The sequence below is a fragment of the Meriones unguiculatus genome, chromosome 1, assembly GCF_030254825.1.
Source record: "Meriones unguiculatus strain TT.TT164.6M chromosome 1, Bangor_MerUng_6.1, whole genome shotgun sequence".
Taxonomy (NCBI): domain Eukaryota; kingdom Metazoa; phylum Chordata; class Mammalia; order Rodentia; family Muridae; genus Meriones; species Meriones unguiculatus.
Genome location: NC_083349.1, coordinates 52,660,167 through 52,683,046, shown reverse-complemented (window position 1 = coordinate 52,683,046; position 22,880 = coordinate 52,660,167). Strand labels below are relative to the sequence as shown.

Genomic DNA, 22,880 nt, shown 5'->3' with positions numbered 1-22,880 from the left:
AACAGGAAGCAATTAACAAATATCTGAATAATTGAATCAGTGACAAACAGTTAATTGTATGATTTTTTTTGCAAGTTGTTCTCTGCTTAAACTACTAACTGGCAGCTCTAATTTCTAGAAATACAAATTTAAAAACATTAAGTGATAAAAGGGCTCTCTCGTATCCCTAGCCTCTCCTTCCCTCCCTCCTACCTTTTCTTTCTAAACACCCCCCCAGACACACACACACACACACACACACACACACACACACACACGACGAAGAATACTTGAGTCAAAATTATACTATGAACTATGTATGAGATGTCAATATTGCATAAATAAAGTTTAATAGTGAAAAACTGATCTGGAAGCCCTGGAAACTGACCTACATATCAGATATGTCACATGGGTTAAGGAAAAGGCAACAAAATCTCTTTTGTTCAGATAACCATTTCAATGCTGACATACATTTTTTTGGTTTGTTATTTATTCAGAACTAATTTACATTTTCTCATATTAACATAGGCCCCTGTTTAGCATGTAATCAAATCATGCCAGTGAGAAAAGTCCTCACAGTACCTTCATCAAGTTGCGGTTTCTAAGAAAACACTGAACATGAGTATATACAAAAGAGGCATCAGAATAAAACAGCATGTCCACTTTTAATATTTGTACACTTTTATCTTTACATTTTTGTCTGGAAAAATATGAACAAACCCAGGTTTACCATGCTAAGATAATGGTTTAGCCGACTGCCGTAAAAGTAGTACATACAAATTACAAAGTTGAATCGTATCCTTAGGTTCCGTGATTACTGAGAGGATTTCCCCTGCCTTGCGTGCTTTATTATATTTCTTAAAAATATAGGAGCAGTAGCTTATCACAAGTCTCCACTAGTGCATTAATGATGGAATCAGAACACAACAGACTCATCAGGATGAGAGGCCTCAGAACAACCAGAAGTCAGTTTTATGCTTCTTCTTGCTCTGGATAATTTAGGATTTTGCGGTGTGCCTGACGTAAATATTGCTGCTGTTTGAAGTAAACCTTAAATGCTCCTTTTATGGCAACAAAAGCAATTCCACCCTAAAATAAAAAGGGAAATTAATTTTTTTATAATGCAGGCTTAGAGAAACAAGAAAAAGAACTTTACATCGATCACATTTATTTGGCTTTGACACCAAATAAATCCTGATAACTGCAAGTGAAACATTCTCTTCTATGAGGGGCTGAGATTGGGAAAGTAGTAGACACTTCAAGTAGCAGAGGAAGAGCCTCCTTTCCCTTTATCACTCTTCAGTAGCCTTCTTCCCACGCAGGTCTACATCCTGATAGAAAGAATGCCAGGGCACTATGTGGACTGTGATCAGGAAGGGCAAGCAGAATGACAGGAAACAGCATGAGCCAGTTTCATCTTATTTGTTTATTTATGATGCTGGTACTGGGGATTGAACCCAGAGCATATTCCAGAAGAGACGGTACCTACAGAAAGGGTCCAAAAAGCTAGATTGGCAGCAGTAGGACCTCCTTTTTAAAATTTTCTTTTTTATTTTTTTATGTTCCTCAAGCTAAGATGACAGTGGGGACAAGGCAGGGGAACTACACAGAGCTCCTATAGAACATCTCTCTCCCTTTAAAGATAAATACAGTTCACTCTCGCCTGTATATCACTTGAAACAAGTAATATTAAATCCATCTTACCAAGATTGTCCTTTGTAAATTTGAGTTAACACTACTGAACATCAGTTTACCAACTATTGTCGCAATAGTAGGAAAGACAAGGGCTCCACACAAAATTCGAGTAGCAGAGACATGATCTGCTAAAGGATTAGCTTCGGCTGGAATTCGAGGAACAGGACAACCAATCCCTAGAGGTAGGGAAAAGTACCACATTAGAACTAAATCTTAGGAATAGCAAAAATAAATAAAATAATAAAATAAAAAAGCTTTAAATTAATTTTTTTAAAGTTAAATCGTGATGGTTTTTCTAAATGTCAATTCAACATGCATTTTATAGAGCCACAATTCAGGACCTTACCTGGAAAGATACTGTTTAAAATTTGTAGTTTATTTGAGTATTTGCGCCATAGTCTAAGCACATAGTCCTCCCAGCGAATCATTTTGCCTAATATCAGCATGACAGGAATAGTAGGAAGTCCAATCAAAAGAAATAAAGGGTCAGCTCGCTCCATAACATCCAGCCCTTCTTTGTGGCCTACGACCTGTGAAGCAGACAGCATTTGCTAGTTATTTCCTTATCTAAAGCAGTGGCATACATTTAAGTACTGTATATTCAGCTCATTTTGTAAGAAACACTTAATTTCAAAACATAGAAACAAAGGTTTACTAAAAGCCTGAAAGCTATTAGCCTTGATTTGTTTATAACAAAATAATATTGGGGGCTGAGGAGATGGCTCAGTAGTTAAGAACACTAGCTGCTCTCATAATGGACCCAGGTTCAAGTCCCTAGAACCCATATGGCAACTCATAACCATCCCTGGTTCCCAGGGATCTGATGAGCTGTTCTGGTTTCTGTGGGTACTATACATAAGTGGTGCATATAAACCCTCATAGGCACACACACACACACACACATGCATGTGCACAAACACACACACAGCCACACATAAGAGATCAAACATAAATAAATAAATTTTTAAAAAGGAAAAGAAAAGGAGGATCATCCATAGTGCATGCCTTTTTTTCCCCAGTACTCAGAACATTGAGGCAGGTAGATTTTTGTGACTGTGAGACCAGCCTGGATTATAGCTCTGACAGCCAGGATTACACAGTGAGACTCTGTCCCAAATAAAATAAAATAAAAATAAAAATGAAAAACAAAATCACCATGTATCCAAGGGAGGTGATGGAAAAGTTTCCAAGTTATTTCATTTTATGTTGGAATAAATAACTTTACACAAATGGCTAAATGCATTGATTACATCTCAGTATTTGTGAAGGGACATCTCAGTTTTGTTGTCATTTAATTTTTTGAGCCGGATCTCATTGTGTAGTTCTGGCTGGTATGGAACCCACTATGTAGATCAAGATGGCCACACACTCAAAGAGACCCACCTGCTTTTGCCTCCCAAGTGCTAGAATTAAAGGCACATGCTGCTTTTCAGCATGGCAAGCATTTTCCAGAAATTGGCTAAAATGAAACACAAAGGGAAAGAGAAAGGCACCTGTTGTATGTTCTCTAGACCATTTAGGAAACATGGAGTTGTTTTTCTGGCCACATTAACATTCTAATCTACAAGAAGGGTGATACTGCAGACATAAAGGGAACAGGCTCTGTTCATTAATGAGAAGTCCCCATTAAGTGTTACCATGGCAAAACTGGAAGTTTACACTTGCATGCTGTGGGCATACCTGTAAACAAGCAAGTTAAGGGCAAGGTTCTTGCTAACAGAATGTGTACACTGAGCACATTAAGTACTCCAAGAGCTGAAACAGCTTCCTAAAACAGGTGAGGGAAAACAACCAGGAGAGAGGGGCACCTGGGTTCAGCTCAAGCATCAACCTCTCCACCCAGGGAATCACACTTTCTGAGAACTAATGGAAAGGAGTCTAAGGTGCTGGAGTTAATTCTCTATGAATCTGTGATGTAATATATAGAAATAAAGAAAGACTGTAAAGCATTTTTCTTAAAAAATAAAATAAAAAAGAGGCACACACCAGCATGTACGGTGGGACATCTTCGTTTGCTTCCATTCCTCTTTATCAGTTTGTCGGGAGCTCTGGGTATTTGCCTGAACATGTGTCTGTGCACTATGTGTGTAACGTGCCTGCAGAAGAGGGTGTTGGATTCCCTGAAACTAGAGTCACAGACAGTTGTGAGATACCAAGCGGGTGCTGGCAATTTAACCCAGGTCCGTTGAAAAAAAGCAGCATATTAACCACTGAGCCATTTAGACTCTCGCCCTTAATATCTCCTTTAATGTTGCAAAGTTAGGTTTATTTTTAAACTCTATCTTTTTAAACTATTGTGAATGGAGTTTCTCTAATCCCTAAATCAAGTGAACGTAGTTCTCAAAGGAAGAAATACAAATGGCCAATACATATTAATATTGAAAGGTGTTCATTAGACATTAGGGAAACACAAATTAAAACTCCTGAGATTTCATCCCATCCCAGTCAGAATGACTAACTTCAGGAACCCTCAAACTTAGCTAGTGAGAGTATAAACTAGTGCAGCCACTGTAGAAGTCAGTGTGAAAATCCCCCAAACACCTAAAAGTCCAGAACCACCTAATCCAACCCCACTACTCCCGGTTATACACCCAAAGTATAAAGTAAATGTAGCGCACATAAATAGTGGAATCTTATTCAGCCACACACACGAACAAAATGACATTTACAAAAAAATGAACAAAACTGGCAACTGTTATATTAAGCAAAATAAACCAGACATATAAAACAAAACCACATGTTTTCTATTCCATGCAGAATCTAGATTTAAATTTGTGTGTACAGCATGTGTTTTTGTTATGAACTTAAAAAGGGAACTATGAGAAGGTCTTATAAGAGAGTAGAGGGTGGGGGGGTTATCAACAGAACATCCATGTGACAAGAAATCAGGAGAGGCCTCCTTGGAGGAAAGAGGAGATTCAGCAAGATGAGCAAGAGAGGAGGGGAAAGGTAGTGGGAAAGTGGGCTGACAAAGAAGAAATATGATATATTCATGAAAATGCCATAATGAAACCTGTTACTTTGTACACTTTTTTTTAATTAAAATTTTGCCAAGTGGTGCCACAAAGCTGTAACCTTAGTACTTCGGAGGCTACGGTAGGAGCCTAAGGAGTTAAAAAGACAAAAACAAAAACAAACCTTCTTTAAAAAATAAAAAGGCCAGGTGGGTGTGGTGGCACACTCTTTCAATAACAGCATTTGATCTGATTTGAAGGTGGCAAAGGCAGGTGGATCTCTGAGTTCAAGGCCAGTGCGGTCTACATAGCAAGTTTCAGAACGGACGGGACTACATAGTAGAGACCCTGACTCAAAACACAAACAACAATGCCCCTTACCAAACCCAGCACTGGGGAGGCAATGGCATGTAGATCTCTATGAGTTCAAGGTCAGCTATGACTACATATGAGACTGTCTCCAAACAACAACAAATAAACACACACAAAAGCAAGTGAAGAATCTCATTAAATTCCATAACTAAAGACTGTAGACATGGAGAAGTAATGAGAATTAATTGGAAAGGAACAGTGATCTGGCTGGTGATTTGTATGAACTCCAGAGTTATCACAGAGCAAACTGAAAAGAATAAACGTTAAGGCCCTGGAGATGGAAAATCCCAGGGAAGGTTATGTATGTAGCTCAGCTGGTGCACCATATAAACTGGGTACGGTATAGCTATTTTGAGTTGTGACGAAATACCAACAAAAGCAACTTAGGGTTTCTGAAGCTCACAAGTTGAGAACACAGCTCAGCATCGCGGGAAAGCCGTGCTGACAGAAGTCTGAGGCAGCTGGGTGCAATTCGGCCCACAGGCAGGATGCAGAGAAACTGAGTAGTATTAAGCTCATTTTCTCCTTTTTACACAGTCCAGAACCCCACCCTCATGTTGCCCATACTGAGGGTGTATGTTTCCACCTCAGTTAACCTAATGTAGATAATTCCTCCCAGAAATGCCCAGAGGTTTGTATTTTTAGTGACTAGTTCCTGTCAGGTCCACAATCAATATTAATTACCACAGTGGCATAAGGCTATACACTCCTACCACTTTCAGAAATTCAAGGTCAACCCTGAGCTACAAATCAAATTGGAGGCAAGCCTTGTCCATGTGTTGCTAATGTTGATTGTGGACTTGATATAAACAAGTCTGCCCCCCCCACACACATAAAAGAAAAAAAAAAAAGAAAAAAAACAATCTTAAATACTACTGATTTATTGGGGCATTCTCCCTACCAAATATATTCAGAAAACTGCCTCTAAAGATGCTGCTAGAGATGAAAATAAATAAATAAATAAAAATAAAGGTGTTATACAATGTTGGATAATGAATATTCAGAGCAATGTAAAGCAACAGCAGTGATATATATATGTATACATCATATATACATATATATCACAGAAAGATATATATATCATATATATATGTATATGTCTATATCTGTCTTGCTTTTGATTTTCAAGCTACATTTACAGGATTTTTTTTTTTTACCATGCTTACATATCCATATACACATGTTTAGGTAGGTAAAAGATGGCCTCCTAATATTAAGTCACACAGTACCTATCTAATGGTCCAGATAGTCATTCAATCCTAGAATAAATGTTTGAAGTAAAGCAGTACATGCAAAGGTGATTTCTAAACAGTTAATACACAGTACATATTTATAACTTGTATTTCCTTGTTTATATGATAGTAATACTTCCACTCTATGAATCCAAATTATTTAAACTTTCAAGTACCAGATCAAGACTTTCTTATAACAGCAACTATAAATTCCCTTTACTAAGTTAAAAAATTTCATGGAGTTTTGCATTTGATTCATATTTATATACATAATTATATAACTGTTCTCTAGTATTTCATTTATGTACACCTTTAATATTGTGTACATTATTACACAATAATGTGTACTGTACACAATACAGTTTGAAGCCAAATACTGACACCTATCTAAAAGTAAAAACAGAATGGTTAATAAACTGCTGTAAATTTATGCACAGAATGCTATGTAGATTTCTATAGCTATGTGAGAAGACCAAGATTTGTTGCAGAAGAAACTGCAGTATGAAATTAGCTATAGTAGCTACCTAAGGAATGATGTGGGAGGGCAAATGAAGAACAGGAGGAAAACTTTTCACTAGAGCACTCCGCACAACACTTTATTTCCTGTGTATCAGGGGTGGGGGCCATGCTACAGCGCATGTGTAGAGTTCAGAGAAAAACTTCTTTTGGGAGTCAGCTCTCTCCCTTTCTATCAAGTGAGTGCTGGGGACTGAACTTGGGTCATTAGGCTTTGTAGCATCCCTACTATAAGCCATCTTGTCTGCTCTAGTCTACTTTTATATAACTTCTTATTCATTAATCATGATATATCATTACTTATTTAAAACAACATATTTTAAAACTCCTAGCAAATACTTAATAGACCTTCACATCAAAGTAGTATCACTGAATAGAGTAGAATGGTGAACCTGCATCACTGTCACTGCTCCGTAAGTCACAGCTGTCCAATAGATAGATCCAACCATTATTCCTGCTGCAGCAAAAGGGCAAGCTTTTGAGATCAGTCTATCTGCAAGATCCAAGACATAAACGACTGGACCTACAATATGAAGAGAGAAAAGTTTCAACACAAGGTGGGGTTTTAAAATAACTTCAATATTTCCTATAGTTAAAACATTTGTATGAAGGTTGATGTTCTAAAAATGGTTAAACTGGTATTTTTTTGGAGTTTTTAAGAACTTTTTAATCATAGGTGTGTGTGTAGGTATAAGGTTATTGTATAATTCAAATGCTGATTTCTGTACCCCCCATATCTGGTTGCAATCCTTACTCTGAAAATTTCCCATCTCGATGTTGTATAAACACTGCTCCCCAATGTCCCCTGATATTCCAACGAAGCAGCTTATAGCCAATTGCTGAACAGGGGAGAGACTAGGGATGGACTTCCTGCCAGCCAGGAGAGGAGGAGTTAGAAGAGGAAGTAGAGGATTGAGCCACCAGCAAAGGTCCAGGAGGCTTCAGAAGAGAGGAGCAGGAACAGGAAAGCAATAAAGTGCAAGCAATCTTAGGGATTTACTCTGGAGAAATCCAGATTAGTTTTGAGGGTTAAGAATAGAGTAATAACTGTTCAGTTGATATGCTGTGAAGGTTGTTTAAATTATATAATAAATTTTCAATTATTTGTGTGATAGCCGGGTTAAGAAACAGTTCTATAAAAATAACCATAAAATATGTGTGTGTGTGTGTGTGAGAGAGAGAGAGAGAGAGAGAGAAAGAGAGAATCTGCCACATATGTGTGGATGACTGTGTCAGATCCCATGGAAGCTGGAGTTATATGGGGCTGTGAGCCACTTGATGTGGGTGCTAGGAATTGAACTAGGGTTTTCTAGAAGAGCAAACAATATCATGCTCTTAACTACTGAGCCATCTCTCCAGCCGCCAGCTGTTATAAGTTTGATGGGAATTCAGCTTTGAAGAGTTTAGAATTACTTGATCATTTGCATGAATGAATTCTAGTAATCAGCCTTTTCAAACTTGTCTTTATTACTGACCTTATAATTAGAGCTTTAACTATAGTTGCTTCTGTTGGAGGAAACAGTTCTCTCACCTCTCTCTCTCTCTCTCTCTCTCTCTCTCTCTGAGTCAGGGTTTCTCTGTATAGCCTCCATTGTCCTGGAACTCACTCTGAAGACCAAGCTGGCCTCAAACTCACAGAGATCTTCCTGCCTCTGTCTCTTCAGAGTACTGGGATTAAAGGTGTTTGCCACTACTCTCAGCTCAGTTCTATCTTTTAATCACATTGGCTAATGTAAAGTGAAAGGATTATTTTAGGTTCCCCCCCCCCCCAAACTAGTTGCTTGGAACCATTAAGTCTTCTTGTAGTACCTGGTTAAAAATAACATTTCTGACTTTACTCATTTTGTCTTGGCATAGTGTATAAAGACACTCATGCTATTTTCTTTTATTCCTTTTTTCTCCTTTTTTCTTTCTCCTCCTTTTTTGTCTGTGTGCATTCCTGTGCACCACATGTGTGCCTGGTATCTGCAGAGGCCAGAGGGTGTTAGGTCCTCTGAAACTGGAATTACATATGGTTGTGAGCCTCCATTTAGGTGCTGGGAATTGAACCCAAGTCCTCTGCAAGAACAGCACTTGCTGTTAAACAGTGAGTCATCTCTTTAGCCCAATAACTATTTTCTTATAGCTAAACAAGTCAATTTATTTTAGTTTATTTTAAATATACTCTATTTAGTTGAAAATTATTTTTAACAAGCTTTTAAAATGATTATGATGCCAATGCTTATGGTAGTCCAACAGCTACATGTGCCCAGTATCAATTATAAGCTTAGTATTTTTGGAGTTATTTTACTTGCCATTAAATCCAATTTAATTTAGCTTTAGAATTTTCCAAAGAAGTAGAAGGGTCTTAGACTTGTTCAAAACAAAACCAAAGAATCATCTCCGATTAACCAAAGTTACATGTAACTTGTTAGCTAAGCAACCTAATTGATTACCTCTATATAAAAACTGTTATTTTAGATATTTTCTTAGAAATATATGAGCTCTATCATTTGCTTTCTTGAGACCTACAATCTAAAGAATGCTATACACAAAAGCAGTTACTATTATTGTACAAAGAAATTAACATAGTAATTTGATGACAGAATAATTAAACATACAATGAAAAAATGCATCTTAAAAAGCCCCTGATCAAAACTTCCCGCTGACTTCTAGAGCTGTAAACAGAGAGATGACACTGTGCAGCAAAGGGTATCAGGAGAGATGTGGAAGGCTTTACCGTTTCACTGTAGCTACTTAGCATTGATAAACTATCACTTCAAATAACAATGAAAACAGTAAGATCTCTTTGGAGGCCAAAGAGACAAAATAAGCCTAATTTAGTGCTTACTAACTTTATAGCCTCTAACAGCATTTCAGTGTCTTACAGGATATCAAGTGCCATGCTACAGGCATTATATGTGTCAGCTAATATCAAATAGGATAGGATTTAACTATTAAAATATACAGTGTACTTAAGACAGCTAGGCTTATCACTTCCTCAGTAGGCACAATAAAATTCATCTAGTGAACCACTTAAGACTATAGCAGCACTGGAAGCTAGAAACCATGAGTACATAATTAAAGTTCTGCATTTGCTGGCGTGGTAGCACATGCCTTTTAATTTATGTGAGTTCGAGGCCAGCTTGGCTCACAGAGCAAGTCAAGGACAGCCAGGGCTACACAGAGAAACCTTGTCTTGAAAAACCAAAATAAAAAATAAAAAAACCAAAAAACCAAAACAAAACCCCTCTGCATTTGAATTTCATTGCTGATAAACCTGTAATCAGAAAGCTAAAGCCACATGATCTACAAAGTCCTTCCTCTGCACATTCTATCAATACTGCACACACTGAAAAATCAATCACTGACTTATAAACCACACCTCACCTCCTAACTCAAGGTTATAGCAGTTTTTTTCCCATTCTCTGCTATCACTTTCCTTACTTGATGGCTTATTTCTTTTAAAAAATTTTTTTATTGTTTTATTAAGTTTATTCACTTTGTTGATGGCTTACTTTTATCAGATGAATATATTATTTCATTTATCCTAAAAATTTTATTACAAATTGCATATGTGTGAAGTGTGGTTAGGCACTTTGAAGAAGGCAGGACACCTTGAGGAGTCAGTTCTCATTCTATCATGTGGGTCCATGGACTGAATTCAGATAGGCAGGATTGGGGCAATTGTCCTTATCTCTTGAATCTTTTCACCAAACACCAAGTCATTATTTAGAGATAGGATCTGTGTAGTCCAGGCTGGCCTGGAACTCACTTTGTAGACTGGGTTGGCCTTAAACTCACAAGGTTTGTCTGCCTCTCCTCTCCAGTGCTAGAGCTAAAGATGTACACCAACCTCCTAAATCTTTTGATCCTTCCTGTCCTACTACTCCATTGTCTTTCTTCCTCTGAATAAAATAACCAAAATACTTGTCTCATTTTTTATTTTTATTTTTTCAGGAACCCATTCTATCCAAGTTGTTCCAGGGTATCACTGACAACCTCCACATATCTAAATTTGGTACCGTTTATTTATCCTATCAGCTACATATCTTCTTCCCAACATATGGCTGGTTGTTGCATTTCCAGAACATATCATTCACTTTTCAGTTTCCTTTGCTGATTCCTTCTTTACTTCAATTAAGTTCCCTTTGCCAATTCCTACCACATCATACTTCCTACCTACTTTGCTGTATTTTTTTCCTAAAGCATTTTCATCATGGAACATACTTTATTTATTAAATCTATTTCCATTTACTAGAACAAATGGTTGGAGAACCACAGCCCCATGGTCAAATCTAATCACCTATTTTTTTAAAGATTTATTTATTTATTATGTATACAGTGTTCTACCTGCATGTACACCTGCACCTCAGAAAAGGGCACTAGATTTCATAGATGGTTGTGAGCCATCATGTGGTTGCTGGGAATTGAACTCAGGACCTTTGGAAGAGCAGATGGTGCTCTTAACCTCTGAGCCATCTCTCCAGGCCCTAATCACCTATTTTTGTGACTAAACTTTTATTGAAAAATGGTCAGATGCAAAGTCTAAAACGTATTTCTTTATATAGGTATTTACAGAAGAGATCTGCTTATTCCTGTATTGAAACACAGGCTCAAAGGAGGAAAAGATCGAATTTTATTTATTGATGTATCCCAAATTCTTATGATTCTCAAGTATTTAACTGAATTCTCTCTTGAGGTATGCATTGTAACTGAAACTACCAGGTAGTGTACTGAAGGGATATAATTCATATAAAAGTCATACGTATTTAGATGAAAATATAATTCCTAAAAGGCAGTCCACAATTAGATCATAGATGACAGCCTAGATGTCTGGATTGTTTTTCTAAGACTGCAAAAAGTCATACCAGAATATGCTAAATTTTCTTGATGAATCAAGAAACCTTTATACTTTCTTTTGGAAACTTTGTCTGTCCCTTGGGTTATATGTAAAATACAAGCCTGGTAAAATTAAGGAACAGACCAAGTTACTTAATTCTAGATTTTTCCTAACAAAATTCTTGAATTGGCTTTTATCTTAATTTTACTTAGCCCAAATCTGTCATTTCTTTCAGACAGATTGGTCTAAGGCTAGTTTTAATATTTGGAAAAATAAATACTTAGTATTAAACACACCATTATGATAAAGTGCTAGCCAGGAGATACTTTTATGAGCTAAAGATCATCCAAGTAGTTTAAAAAAAAACAATCATTGAAACCCTCTGAATAATAATCCCCAACACAGTGTGCCAATCAGGAAACTTAGTGCAGTTGCTTCATGACTGAGGATCATAATGTTAGGAAAACAGCACCAGATTACAACACAAAGAACTATGGAGTGTGGGGAGAAACAAAATCCCAAGCCTTGAAAACATCTGTCCTAATAGGAAGAAAAAAGTATGAATAAATGCTTAATACAAATTAACTAAGGGCATAAAGGTTTCAAAATTTTAGAAAGGTCTTATTAGTTTTTTGGCACTGATCAGTGATTAAACCTAGGACTTCATGCATGCTGAATGTTTCGCCACTAAGCTACACCCTGAGTTCCACAATTCACATATCTGAATTTTCAATGGCTTGGTGGGCCTGACCACATACTCTTTCAACAATATTATATTTACACAATGGATGACAACTGAAGCTTTGAATAAAGAAAAATTTTTAGAAATCTAATAATTTAAAGGGTACTAGAGAAGCCTATAATTAAAAGGAAGTTTATTATGAATTCTCATATATAATAGTTTTTTTAACCATCTTTTTGTTTGTTTGTTTTCTGAGACAGGGTTTCCCTATGTAGCCTTGGCTTTTCTGGACTTGCTTTTGTTGACCAGTCTGGCCTCCAACTCAGAGATCCACCTCCTCTGCCTTCCTGAGTGCTGGGATTACAGGTGTTTACCATGGCGCCTGGCTATAATAGGGATTTTTATAAAGATAGAAACTATCCCGTTTCTGGGTAAATTCATTTTTTTTGCATTCCAAATTTAAGTAACAAAAGCAAACAGAAACTATTAGGTACATATATCAGACTACTCAATATGTCTCAAGACATATCAGAAACTATCAGGTATATATATTAGGCTACTCAGCTTTGTCTCAAGACACTGCAAATGTAATTTTGCTACAGCAGTAATTCAGATTCAGGTTGAGCTGGGTGTTGTGCCACACACCTGTAAATTTTGTACTTCCACCCAAAGGCTAAAGCTGAATGATTTAAAATTTTTTTTATTTATGTGTGTTTGTGCAATGAGTGTGGGTGACTGAGGAGGTCAGAAGAGGGTATCAAATCCTCTGGAGCTCAAGTTAGAAGTGGCTGTAAATTGTCCAATATAGGTTTTCCACAGTCAAGAGCAGTCAGCACACCTGACCACTGAGCCATCTCTCCACCCACGTATTTTAAGCCGTGGCTGTCCTGGAATTTACTATGTAAACTAGGCTGGCCTTGAGTGCAGACACCCATTCTGCTTGCCTCTTGATGTTTACAGTGTTCTAAAATGTTGTTTTGCACTTATAATGAAAGCACCTTAGGTTATTTTTTTCCTTTGTGACAGTCTCTTTTTTTTTAATTAATTAATTAATTTTATGTGCCTTGGTGCTTTGCCTGCATGTATGTCTATGTGAGGGTGTCAGAACAGGTTTACAGACAGTTGTGAACTGCCATGTGGGAACCCAGCTCCTCTGGAAAAGCAGCCAGTACTTTTAACCACTGGGCCATTTCTCCAGCCCTTAGGCCAGCCTTGAACATGTAGCATAAGGTGGCTTTGAACCCTAAATCCTCTGGTGTCCTCTCCCAAATGCTGGCATTATAAAAATGTAGCAGCCAGCTCATTTAAAAAAATGTTTACTAAAATCACTGATGTGTACGAACATTCCTTATGTGGTCCACAAATCCAAAATGTCTACAAATACTACTTTCTTCACTATGCTATTTGCTTTTCATGAAAGCTGTTATTTCCTCTTACTCATGAAAACAAGCAGACATTTTCTATGTCCACCTCATCTTTTATTAGAAAAGCATGTCACTATTTACATTTCTATAATATGTATTACAGCTATCAAAAATAATGAATCTAATAATTTCTATTTTTTTCCATGGCACCTACTCTTCTCCAAAATCTCTTTCCTTTTGATTGCCCCATACCTCCTAGTTATAGGTAAGTAATATTAAAAATGTTTTTTGGGCTGAAGAGATGGCTCAGTGGTTAAGAGCACTGGCTGCTCATTCAGAGGACCAGAGTTCAATTTTCAGCACCCACGTGGCAGTTCACAACTGTCTGTAACTCCTGTTCCAGGGGACCCAAACCCTCATACAGGCAAAACTCCAATTCACATGAAATAAAAATAAATAAATCATTAAAAACTTATTTTTAAGAACAGCAAGGCATACATTTCAAACAAGAATGACCCCAGCTCAGAAACATATAGCTATAAACAAACAGGGTGATAATTTTTTTTCCAGGTTAGTCCTATTCTCAAAGACGTCTTATTATTTTCATGTCCAGCTATTCCCAGAAAAAGAGGCATATTTCCTGAAAGATAATATAAAGTGGACTCTCTCTTTCTCTCTCTCTTTGTTTTGTGAGACAGAGTTTCTCTGTACTGGACTCTGTAGACTAGGCTGGCTTTGAACTCACAAAAATCCTGCCTCCTGAGTTCTGGGATTAAAGGCAAGTGCCACCATGCCTGGCTATATAAAGTAGATTCTCAAAATGAACTTAACTTTATTGGCTTAGTGGGATAGCACTTGTCTAGCATGGGAAAGACCTGGAGTTCAGGCACTGCCAAAAACCAAAGCATAACTTTAATTTTTCTACTGTTGTTTCTTAATAAAAGAATTAAGGAATATTAGAATACTTATCACTGCTCTTTCTCTTAAACCACCTGTCTCTAAAGAAGGATGCTTTGTAAGTCTACCTGCCACTCCTGTTTTAATGTGTATGCAATCTCAGGTATAACCCTCAGAAACTCCATCCACCTCATTTGAGACAGGGTCTCTCATTGACCTGATCAGTTAACACAGACTAGGTGCACTGTGCCCAGGGATTATCCTGTTTCTGCCTCTCCAGTTCTGGGGTTATATGTTTTGAGACCAGAACTCAGGTCCCCTGCTTGCCAGACAAACACTTTCCTGACTAAGCTGTATCTTTAAGTCAGCTCTGTATTACAGCTCTTTTGTTTAGTTATATCCACAGTTAGGTATGCAAGTCTTTATTCTCAAATAAAAAGTTAATATACTGACAAACAGGCCAAGCCTTTAGACTTGTTAAGGGGATTATAAACTGTTAGCAAAATACATGTTTGACATTTAGGTAGGGAAAATATAGAAATTCACAAAAAAGCAAAGATACCAAATAATTTAAAAATAAATTGGAGGGGCTGGAGATTAAAGAACATTGATGGCTCTTGCAGAGTAACTGGGATCAGTTCCTAGCACTCACACGACAGCTTACAACCCTCAAACTCCAGTTTCAGGAAATCCAATGCCCTCTTTTGACCTCCCTGGGGACGAGGCATGCACACAGCACATACACGCAGGCAAAACACTCATACACATAAAAATCAATCAACTTATCAACCAACAAATCAGAGCTGGTTGTTGTGGCTCATAGCTATAATGGCAACAATTGGAGATGGTGAGACAGGAGGATTGTCATGAGTTTCAGGCTAGTCTGAAATACAGAGTGAGACCTAGTCTCAAGTTCTCACCTCTTCTCCTAAAAAAAAAAACAAAACAACAACAAAAACCCTTACAATCATATATCTATGTATATGATTATATTATGTTGTTATATATAAATATTAACAGTAAACATGTCTGTGTTGTTCTTAAAGCAGTCCTTACCCAACTTTGGAAACACTATTAAGTATTCAGCATTGCATTGAGGACATGCCACTCTGGCTGTGCTGTTTCCTCTTTGCTTTTCATCTACCCAGCGTTGCAGACAAGCCTGGTGAACCCATTTCGTAGATCCTCTGCACCTGCATGGTCTCACCCATTCAGCTGTTCTATCATCTTCGTCGGTGGCAAAACACACCCAGCAACTTCTGTAAATTAAGAGAGAAATATTTGTTTTTAGGGTTCCAGCTCTTAGCAAATGGAATGGAACTATTATGTAGTATTGCAGAACTCCTGTCTTTTAGTAAAAGAATAGAGAGCCCAAACAACAGATTTATTCCCAATGGAGTTTTTCTGAACTTTGCTTTTACCTACCTTTTTTTTTTTTTGGGGGGGGGGCAAGATTAATTCTTCCTAACTAGTGAACTAGAGTACATTAACAGTTTTCAAGTATCTTTTATTTTCTAAGTCCTCTTGAACTTAGAAAAACAAAGTATTAGTGATTTCATATACAGTTCCCTCCCCTCTCAAGCCAAGGACACAAATACACTAGGCAGAAAGTTCTGAGCCATATTCCCATACCATACAATTTCCCTTTGCTCCCTCATTTATTTATTTATCTAGCTATTTATTTACTATTTATTGTGTATATTTTATGTGTATGTTTGTTTTGCCTACATATATGTCTCTGAAGCATGTACATGTATCTGGAGTTATAGACAGTTGTGAGCTGCCATATGGGTGCTGGGAACTGAACCAGGATCCTCTGGGAAAGAAGTCAGTGCTCTTAACCACTGGGTCATCTCTCCAGCCCCAAGATCATTCAATTTTCAACTGAGGAGAAACAAGGCAACTTTTAAAAGCCCACCCATTTCTCTTAATGGTAAGGTATGGTTATAGAAAGAAAAGAATATTACAAAATTTCTTTTTCTGTCTCATGCTTTTTATTTTTATTTTTTTATTTTTATTTATTTTTTTTGACAGTGCCTCCTATGGCCTAAGCTGGACTTGAATTCTTAATTCTCCTGCTCAAACATCCCAAGTGCAAGGATTACAGGCATATACCATCGTCCCCTAACTCAACAGTAACAACTTCAAGTACAGTTGAGTGTAGTGGCTTACTCCTACCTATAAAGCCACCCCTTAGGAGGCAAAGGAAGAATTCTGAATTCAGGAAAGCCTGAACTACACAGCAACCCCACCTCGTAGACTGAGAGTCGATGGTTGTAAATTATTCACATGGCAAATTCACAGGGCCCTGGGTTCAATACCCAGCACTGGAAGACAGTATGAAGCACAAAGGACAGAGAAATAAAGATTTTAGGATGGCAATATGATAAATTTGGATCTACATGTTTCCACTATCACAGGCAGTTTTCTGTGAAAATTTCTCTTTTTCTGGATTAAATACAATATAGATTATTTATTTAAATATAAACACATTTTAAAAATTATATTATATAAGTATATACATATTATAATTATAACATTAATATAATATTACATATTGTAACTATTTACTTAAATATTATATATAATATAAATTATTTAATTAAATCAAATATAGAAGTTTTTAAGCCTATTATGTTTATATTAAAATAATTCTATTTTGCCAGGCAGTGGTAGCACATGCGTTTAATTCCAGACTCAGGAGGCAGAGACAAGCAGACCTCTCTGAGTTTGAGGCCAGCCTGGTCTACAAGAGCAAGTTCCAGGATTGCCAGGGCTACACAGAGAAACACTGTCATAAAACAAACAAACAAAAACTCTATTTTTACAACTATATTATAAAGAACTTACAGGTAGAATTCATACAATAAAAATAAATAGGCCCAAAGTCTGTTCTGATGAACTTTTTTTTTTCAATGCAGTTTATTCAGGAACCTTGAACAATCATCTGACCCTGGGGAAAGCCAGCCCACTTTAGGGCAATGCAGATAGGTCCACATACATGGAAGCAAGCCAGATGAACTTTTAAAGGACCCTCATAGTTGGGTTGTGGTCTACAATATAGGCTGTTGACTGAAACCAAAGAAAGTAAAACTTTGGAGAAGGGAACACTACCGAACAAAAAAAGAAAGAGAAATCACATAAACTAAAGTCTCAGCATCCAGTCAAAAAGGACCTCAAGGGCCTGAGTGCCCAGTTCGCTGATTTCTTTACCCCAAACCATATACCTGTACATATGTACAGTGGGTACAGTGTAAAATACAGAGGAGAACAAGAATGGGTAAATATTAGGGGATGAGGAAGGACTGAATAAAAGTAATGGACACTTTTTTTCTAGTTCTGGATCCCCCCCCCCCCCAGTTTTTGGTGATAGATAAGTGTATACAAAGTATTCAATAATGAAAGTGTAAAACCCAACACAAAGCTTCACATTGTCAAATGGCTAGTCTAACTAAAATAATTCTATCCAGTAGCTACTTTAAGCACTTTTTTTTTCTGGTTGGACACAGTGGTACAAGTGTGCAGTTCAGCTACTTGGGAAGTTGAGACAAGCCCAAGAAGTTGGAGGCTACCCTGAGCAGTACAGCAGGACCCAGTCTCGAAAACTACCCTCACTAAACACTTTTTTTTTTCTAAAGGGTCTCCTTATGTGGACTTACCTCACCTCCTCAGAGATAGGTGAATATCTATCTCAAGAAAGAATATATCATCAAGCCTTTAATCTAAACTAAGCCTGGTACTAAACACTTTTAAGGGCACTTCATTAAGTCTAATTTTTCTTATATAATTATACTGAATTCCCAACTCCTTTTTTGTTTATTACTTTTATTTTCCAGACAAGGGTTCATGTAGTCTAGGTTAGCTCAAATACCCTGTGCAACTGAGGATAAGTGAACTTCTGAAGCATGTGCCTCCATCACACATGATGGATGAATTTGGGCTTTGTGCATATTTGGCAAACACTCTACCAATTGGACCACATCCCCAGCCCTTTACACAAATTGTGATACTGATTTAACTCACAGAGAACCTGCTTCCCTCAACTAAAGTTTGTGTAAGTGGGAACAACTTCTAATTAAAGCTTGCTACTTACTGTGTTTTTAAGTAGTTAGATAATTGGTTTCTATCAGAACGACTGGCTTAACATGCACAGTGGGAAAGGCTGTCTGTATAGTCAGGAACTACAAATGGATGTGTTCCCAGCTCTTGTAGAACAACATGGACCTCAATATACACTTCAAATAAAAACTTTCAATTAAAACAGGGGAAAACCTGGCAAGATATTTCAGTGGGTAAAAGAACCTGCTTGCAAAGCCTGACCACCTGACTTTGGTATCTGGGACACATATTTCTAAAGAAGGGAGCTGACCTCTACATATGAAAATTAAAAACAAACAAACAAACAATGGGCAACTTTCCCTTTTAGAAGCTCTTACTTATAATTGGATATGAATTATTCTCTCTGGGACTCTGAGAAACCCACATTTAGACTCTCAAACATGGTTTTCTTTCCTTGAAAACCTCTCTCTGCTCTTAATCCTCATGTTGAAGCCAATATTAAAATATCTTTATAAAATCTTCAACTCTGCTTCATTAAAAAAAGTTGCCATGGTAAAAGTATCATAAAACTCACCACTTTAACCAGTTTACAGGTACAATTCAATTAAAATATATTCACACTCACAAAAAATATATGTTCAGGTTAGTGTGGCTATTCATAGGATGACTAACATTTCTGCATAAAATTGCAATTGCTAAGTATATTATCAAATAGGGTAGCTGAGATGTTGTTAGAATAAATATACATTTAACACAACAGATGTCTATTTGTCATATTGTATATATTGGCAACAAATGTAGGCATAATATCTACAACTTCCTATGTTCTCTTAAGTTCTCTGAGAACAGAACACATAGTATCGAAATAAGGTTACATATATCAGAATAGTTATCAGTGTAAAGTAAGGGATGGGAAAGTGGTTCAGACTGTGTCTACCTAGCATGCATGAAGCCCTGGGTTCAATTCCCAGCACTGCATAACCGAGTATGGTGGAGGCAGGAATAGTTGTACAGTCATCTTCCTCATAAATTATATATAAGCATAGGTTTGTTTTTCCTCAGTATTTTATAATGAAAAATTTAAAGCTTTCTTAAAAAGAAAAAGGCAGAAAGAATGTAAGAATTGGGAGATGAGTAGTGCTATGAAATTTGGTCTTCTTGCCTTGTACTCAGGAACCTACAGTAGCTATGGTTACCTGAAAAAGACCTACACAAGATGGGCCTGTCAACATTGCATTAGGGATGGAGGAGAGACTTGAAGCTCCATGCCCACCCCTGGAACCAGGGACAATAACTCAACGGCTACTGAAGGAGGAAGGAGTACATTTAGTGTTGTGGCAACTGATAACTTGTCCATGCTCCAGTAAATAACCAGGAACCATGCTTATGCAAGCAATCCTAATTAAATTCAGTGGAATACACACACATACACACACACACACACACAGAGAGAGAGGGGACTTGGGGAGAAAATGTTCAATAGTGGACGGGATGAGCTGGAGTAATGGAAGTGGAGAACAACCACATTAAGTTATACATTATAATGAAAAAAATTGTTCGTGTTGTTAAATGAAGGGCTGAAGGGCCTTCTCTTGATTGAGGTTATAGCCACTGACTGCGGGGGTGGAGTGTGTGAATGTGTGTGTGTGTGTGTGTGTGTGTGTGTGTGAACGGGATACAAAGATCCATCAGGGAAGCCAAGAAGTTACTCCTCATATTTAATCCTAAATCCTAGGACAGGCCTTGATACTCTGCTGGAACTAAAGTGTTGTCACTTCTGTATGTACATTTATATACATTTCTGTAAAGGACAGCCAGAATTCCCAAGTTTCTGTAAATGCTTCATTAGCACTCACTGGCTTTTATGGATTACATGAAATGCCAAGACAACACCTAGACACAAAGGATTTTCTAAAAGTCACCACATAAAAGTGAAAGTGGAATGTCTGCAAATAATTAACTATGTAATACCAGAATGGAGTCTTCATTTAATCAGAAACGATCTGGCAGGCAGCACTCTCTCTGGGCACACTCAGGATGTCACATTTAGTCAAGTATGATAAATTATAACGAAAAGAAAACCCGACAAGTACTAGACTCCTAGACAACTGAGAAACTGACAAGTTCAATAGTCTAACACAATACCTGCTAGGTACCAAGTCCCGTCCTAGGATTTAGGATAAAATATGAGCAGTCACTTCTTACCTTCCCTGATGAATCTTTGTACGCCTCCCCAACCCCTTCCCAGCAGTTACTGCCTATAACCTCAATCAGGAGATTGTTGTTCATTTAACAACTTACAAAACTGGATCTTAACTCTGATACTTAGAGTATCACCTACTGAACAGGGAGGACAGTTAGCCTATTTAGAGCTCAAGCAACCACAAACATCATGAATTTGTCAGAACAGCACGAAGCTGCCCGGGAGAAGAGGTTGATTTAATTTAATCTCCAAAGCTTCACTGGCTAGAATTTAAACAGCAGAGGGCGATGCCGTAGACTTTTCAAAGAGTTTTACTGGCTGGAGCCCCCCAGGAATGGGCAACGGGTCCCGGTACAAGCCAAAATGTTTTTGGGAACTCAGGGATCATCAAGTGTGCTACGTGTTCAATGATGCATGCATGTGGCTGTTTTCCATAACCTCTACTCTAGTGTGACCGACCGTTAAGGTTCCCTAGTGGATATTCTGACCTTACAGTTTGGGGGTGGGGATGGGGGTTGGACGGAGAAACGAAACCCAGGCGCTTTATTTTCTCTTTGAGAATGCCTACCCTTGCATTGTGGAAGTGCAAGGGATCATTCTCCAGAAAGATAATCGGGTTCTTCCCAGTGGCACCGCTGCCAAACCCTTTACAACACAGACCGGGGAGGAGGGGAGAAAAAGAAACTAATTCTACGGGTTAACAACAGCGCCTCTTCACCTCAAAAACCAGGCTTTCGGCCCAAGCAGACCTCACCCCTTTAACTAAGTTGGCCCGCTCTTCCCTCCAGCGCCACCTCCAAACCCAGAACCCCTCTCCCGGACCCGGGCGGTGGAACTCTCGGCGGATGCCAGGATCCGCGCTCCCGGGGCCTCGAGGGCAGCATGGGCAGGCCCAGGACCAAGGCCAGCGGTTCCCGGCTGCTCGTACCTGTCCAGCATCTGTTGAAGGGCTTGGTCCGGCATCTTCCGCGGAGCCGGCGAGCTCGGCCCTCGCCCGCAGCCCCGCTCAGGGCCAGGCCCCGGGACAATAGCACTGAGAGGCGGCGGAGTAGGCCTCAGTCCCGCGGCGGCCGCGGCCCCGCCACACAGCCTCCCGGCGCGGCTCCGAGAGGCCCGCGGCGGCGGTGCACGGCCGGCGGGCGTCCGCAGAGGGCGGCGGGGAGCGAGGAGGAGGAGCCTGGGGCCGGGGGGCGGCGGTCACGGCCCGGGTTCCTGCCGGTCCGCCCAGGGTTCCGGTCCATGGACCGCCGGGGCGCCGAGCTGCTGCCGGCGGAGGAGCTACCTCTGTGAGGTAAGAGTCACCGCCTCCGTGCGCGCCGGGGTCACGACGCAGGGGCGGCTCGGAGCAGCCTGGGAGATGTAGTCCTCGGACCGTCCCCGCTAGAGGCTGCACAGCCCGCCGGGACCCCCGCCGCCGCGCCAGCTGCCGCCGGGCCGGCGCCCTCCGGTTTCCTTCCTCCAGGGGGAAAAAAAAATGTCCTTCGGGCCGCCGTCCGGGAAGCGGCAGCATGTGGCGCTCCGCTGTCAGTAGCAACCAGGTCAGCGCCCCCTCTCCGCGTCTTGCCTCCTCAGCTCTCGCGCTCAGGTGGGACAGAGCCAGGTGAGGGGAGGCGGCGTGGAGGGCCGGTTTCTGGGCCGGGTCCAGCACGCCGGGCCGCGGCGGCGGGAGGCCGGGTGCTCGGGTCAGCCTCGGCCGCGTCAGAGCCCATCTTCGGGGAGGGGCCGGGTGGCTTAGTGCGGGGCTGCTCCGGAGGGGCGGGTGGGGGACCCGGCTGTTCGCACCGGTGCCTGTGTGTGTGTGTGTGTGTGTGTGTGTGTGTGTGTGTGTGTGTGTGTGTGGACGGGAGGGTGGGACCGGAGGACCACTCCGTCCCGGAACCTTCTCGGACGTGCTGTCGCCCAGCCTTTGGAGGGCTTGCCCGCAGCCTCCAAAGGGACCGCGCTGGTGAATAAACAGCCCTTGCTTGCTCAGCTGCGGGTTGTCAGGGATGTTTGTTTCTGTCTGCAGCTGGTCGCCGTTAACCATTTCTAGTCTCCTTGACACTTCTAAGCAGGTGGATCCGGGGCGAGGGATCAGAAAGGGAGAAGTCACAAATCACCCCACT

The 22,880-nt window shown here is 39.6% G+C and overlaps 2 protein-coding genes across 7 annotated transcripts in view; one reads left to right on the top strand and one right to left on the bottom strand.

Annotated features, from left to right (window-relative positions):
• Positions 1 to 310: 310 nt before the first annotated feature.
• Marchf5 (membrane associated ring-CH-type finger 5) lies at positions 311 to 22,041 on the bottom strand. Of its 3 annotated transcripts, XM_021631278.2 has the most exons (6): positions 21,704 to 22,041; positions 15,570 to 15,772; positions 7,141 to 7,271; positions 2,021 to 2,204; positions 1,684 to 1,850; positions 311 to 1,068 (listed from the first exon to the last, which is right to left on the bottom strand). In XM_021631278.2, exons 1-6 carry the CDS (start codon positions 21,736 to 21,738, stop codon positions 952 to 954), a joined length of 837 nt encoding a protein of 278 aa, XP_021486953.1. In that variant the 5' UTR covers positions 21,739 to 22,041; the 3' UTR covers positions 311 to 951. The 3 variants fall into 3 exon arrangements, with proteins under 3 accessions (XP_021486953.1, XP_060244763.1, XP_060244770.1); XM_060388780.1 differs by lacking the exons at positions 15,570 to 15,772; positions 21,704 to 22,041 and adding an exon at positions 3,661 to 3,800; XM_060388787.1 differs by lacking the exons at positions 7,141 to 7,271; positions 21,704 to 22,041 and having other exon boundaries at positions 15,570 to 15,707.
• The window catches only part of Cpeb3 (cytoplasmic polyadenylation element binding protein 3), a 191,832-nt gene continuing 190,883 nt past the window's right edge, over positions 21,932 to 22,880 (top strand). Inside the window, exon 1 of one of the 4 annotated variants that reach the window (XM_060388741.1) lies at positions 21,932 to 22,066. The gene's annotated coding sequence lies outside the window, so the exon portion shown is untranslated. Of the gene's footprint in view, positions 22,067 to 22,176; positions 22,376 to 22,880 lie in introns of those variants that run through there. The other 3 variants (XM_060388720.1, XM_060388740.1, XM_060388763.1) reach the window with 3 other exon arrangements.

What these genes read in the sequence shown, in the direction of transcription:
- Marchf5 (XM_021631278.2), bottom strand. Translation starts at nt 21,738, where the DNA reads ATGCCGGACCAAGCCCTTCAACAGATGCTGGACAG. An exon ending in GAGCAGTGACAGTGATGCAG is followed by an intron (nt 2,205 to 7,140) that starts GTTCACCATTCT and finishes TCTGCTTCACAG; the next exon opens with GTCGTAGGCCACAAAGAAGG. An exon ending in TTTAAACAGTATCTTTCCAG is followed by an intron (nt 1,851 to 2,020) that starts GTAAGGTCCTGA and finishes CCCTACCTCTAG; the next exon opens with GGATTGGTTGTCCTGTTCCT.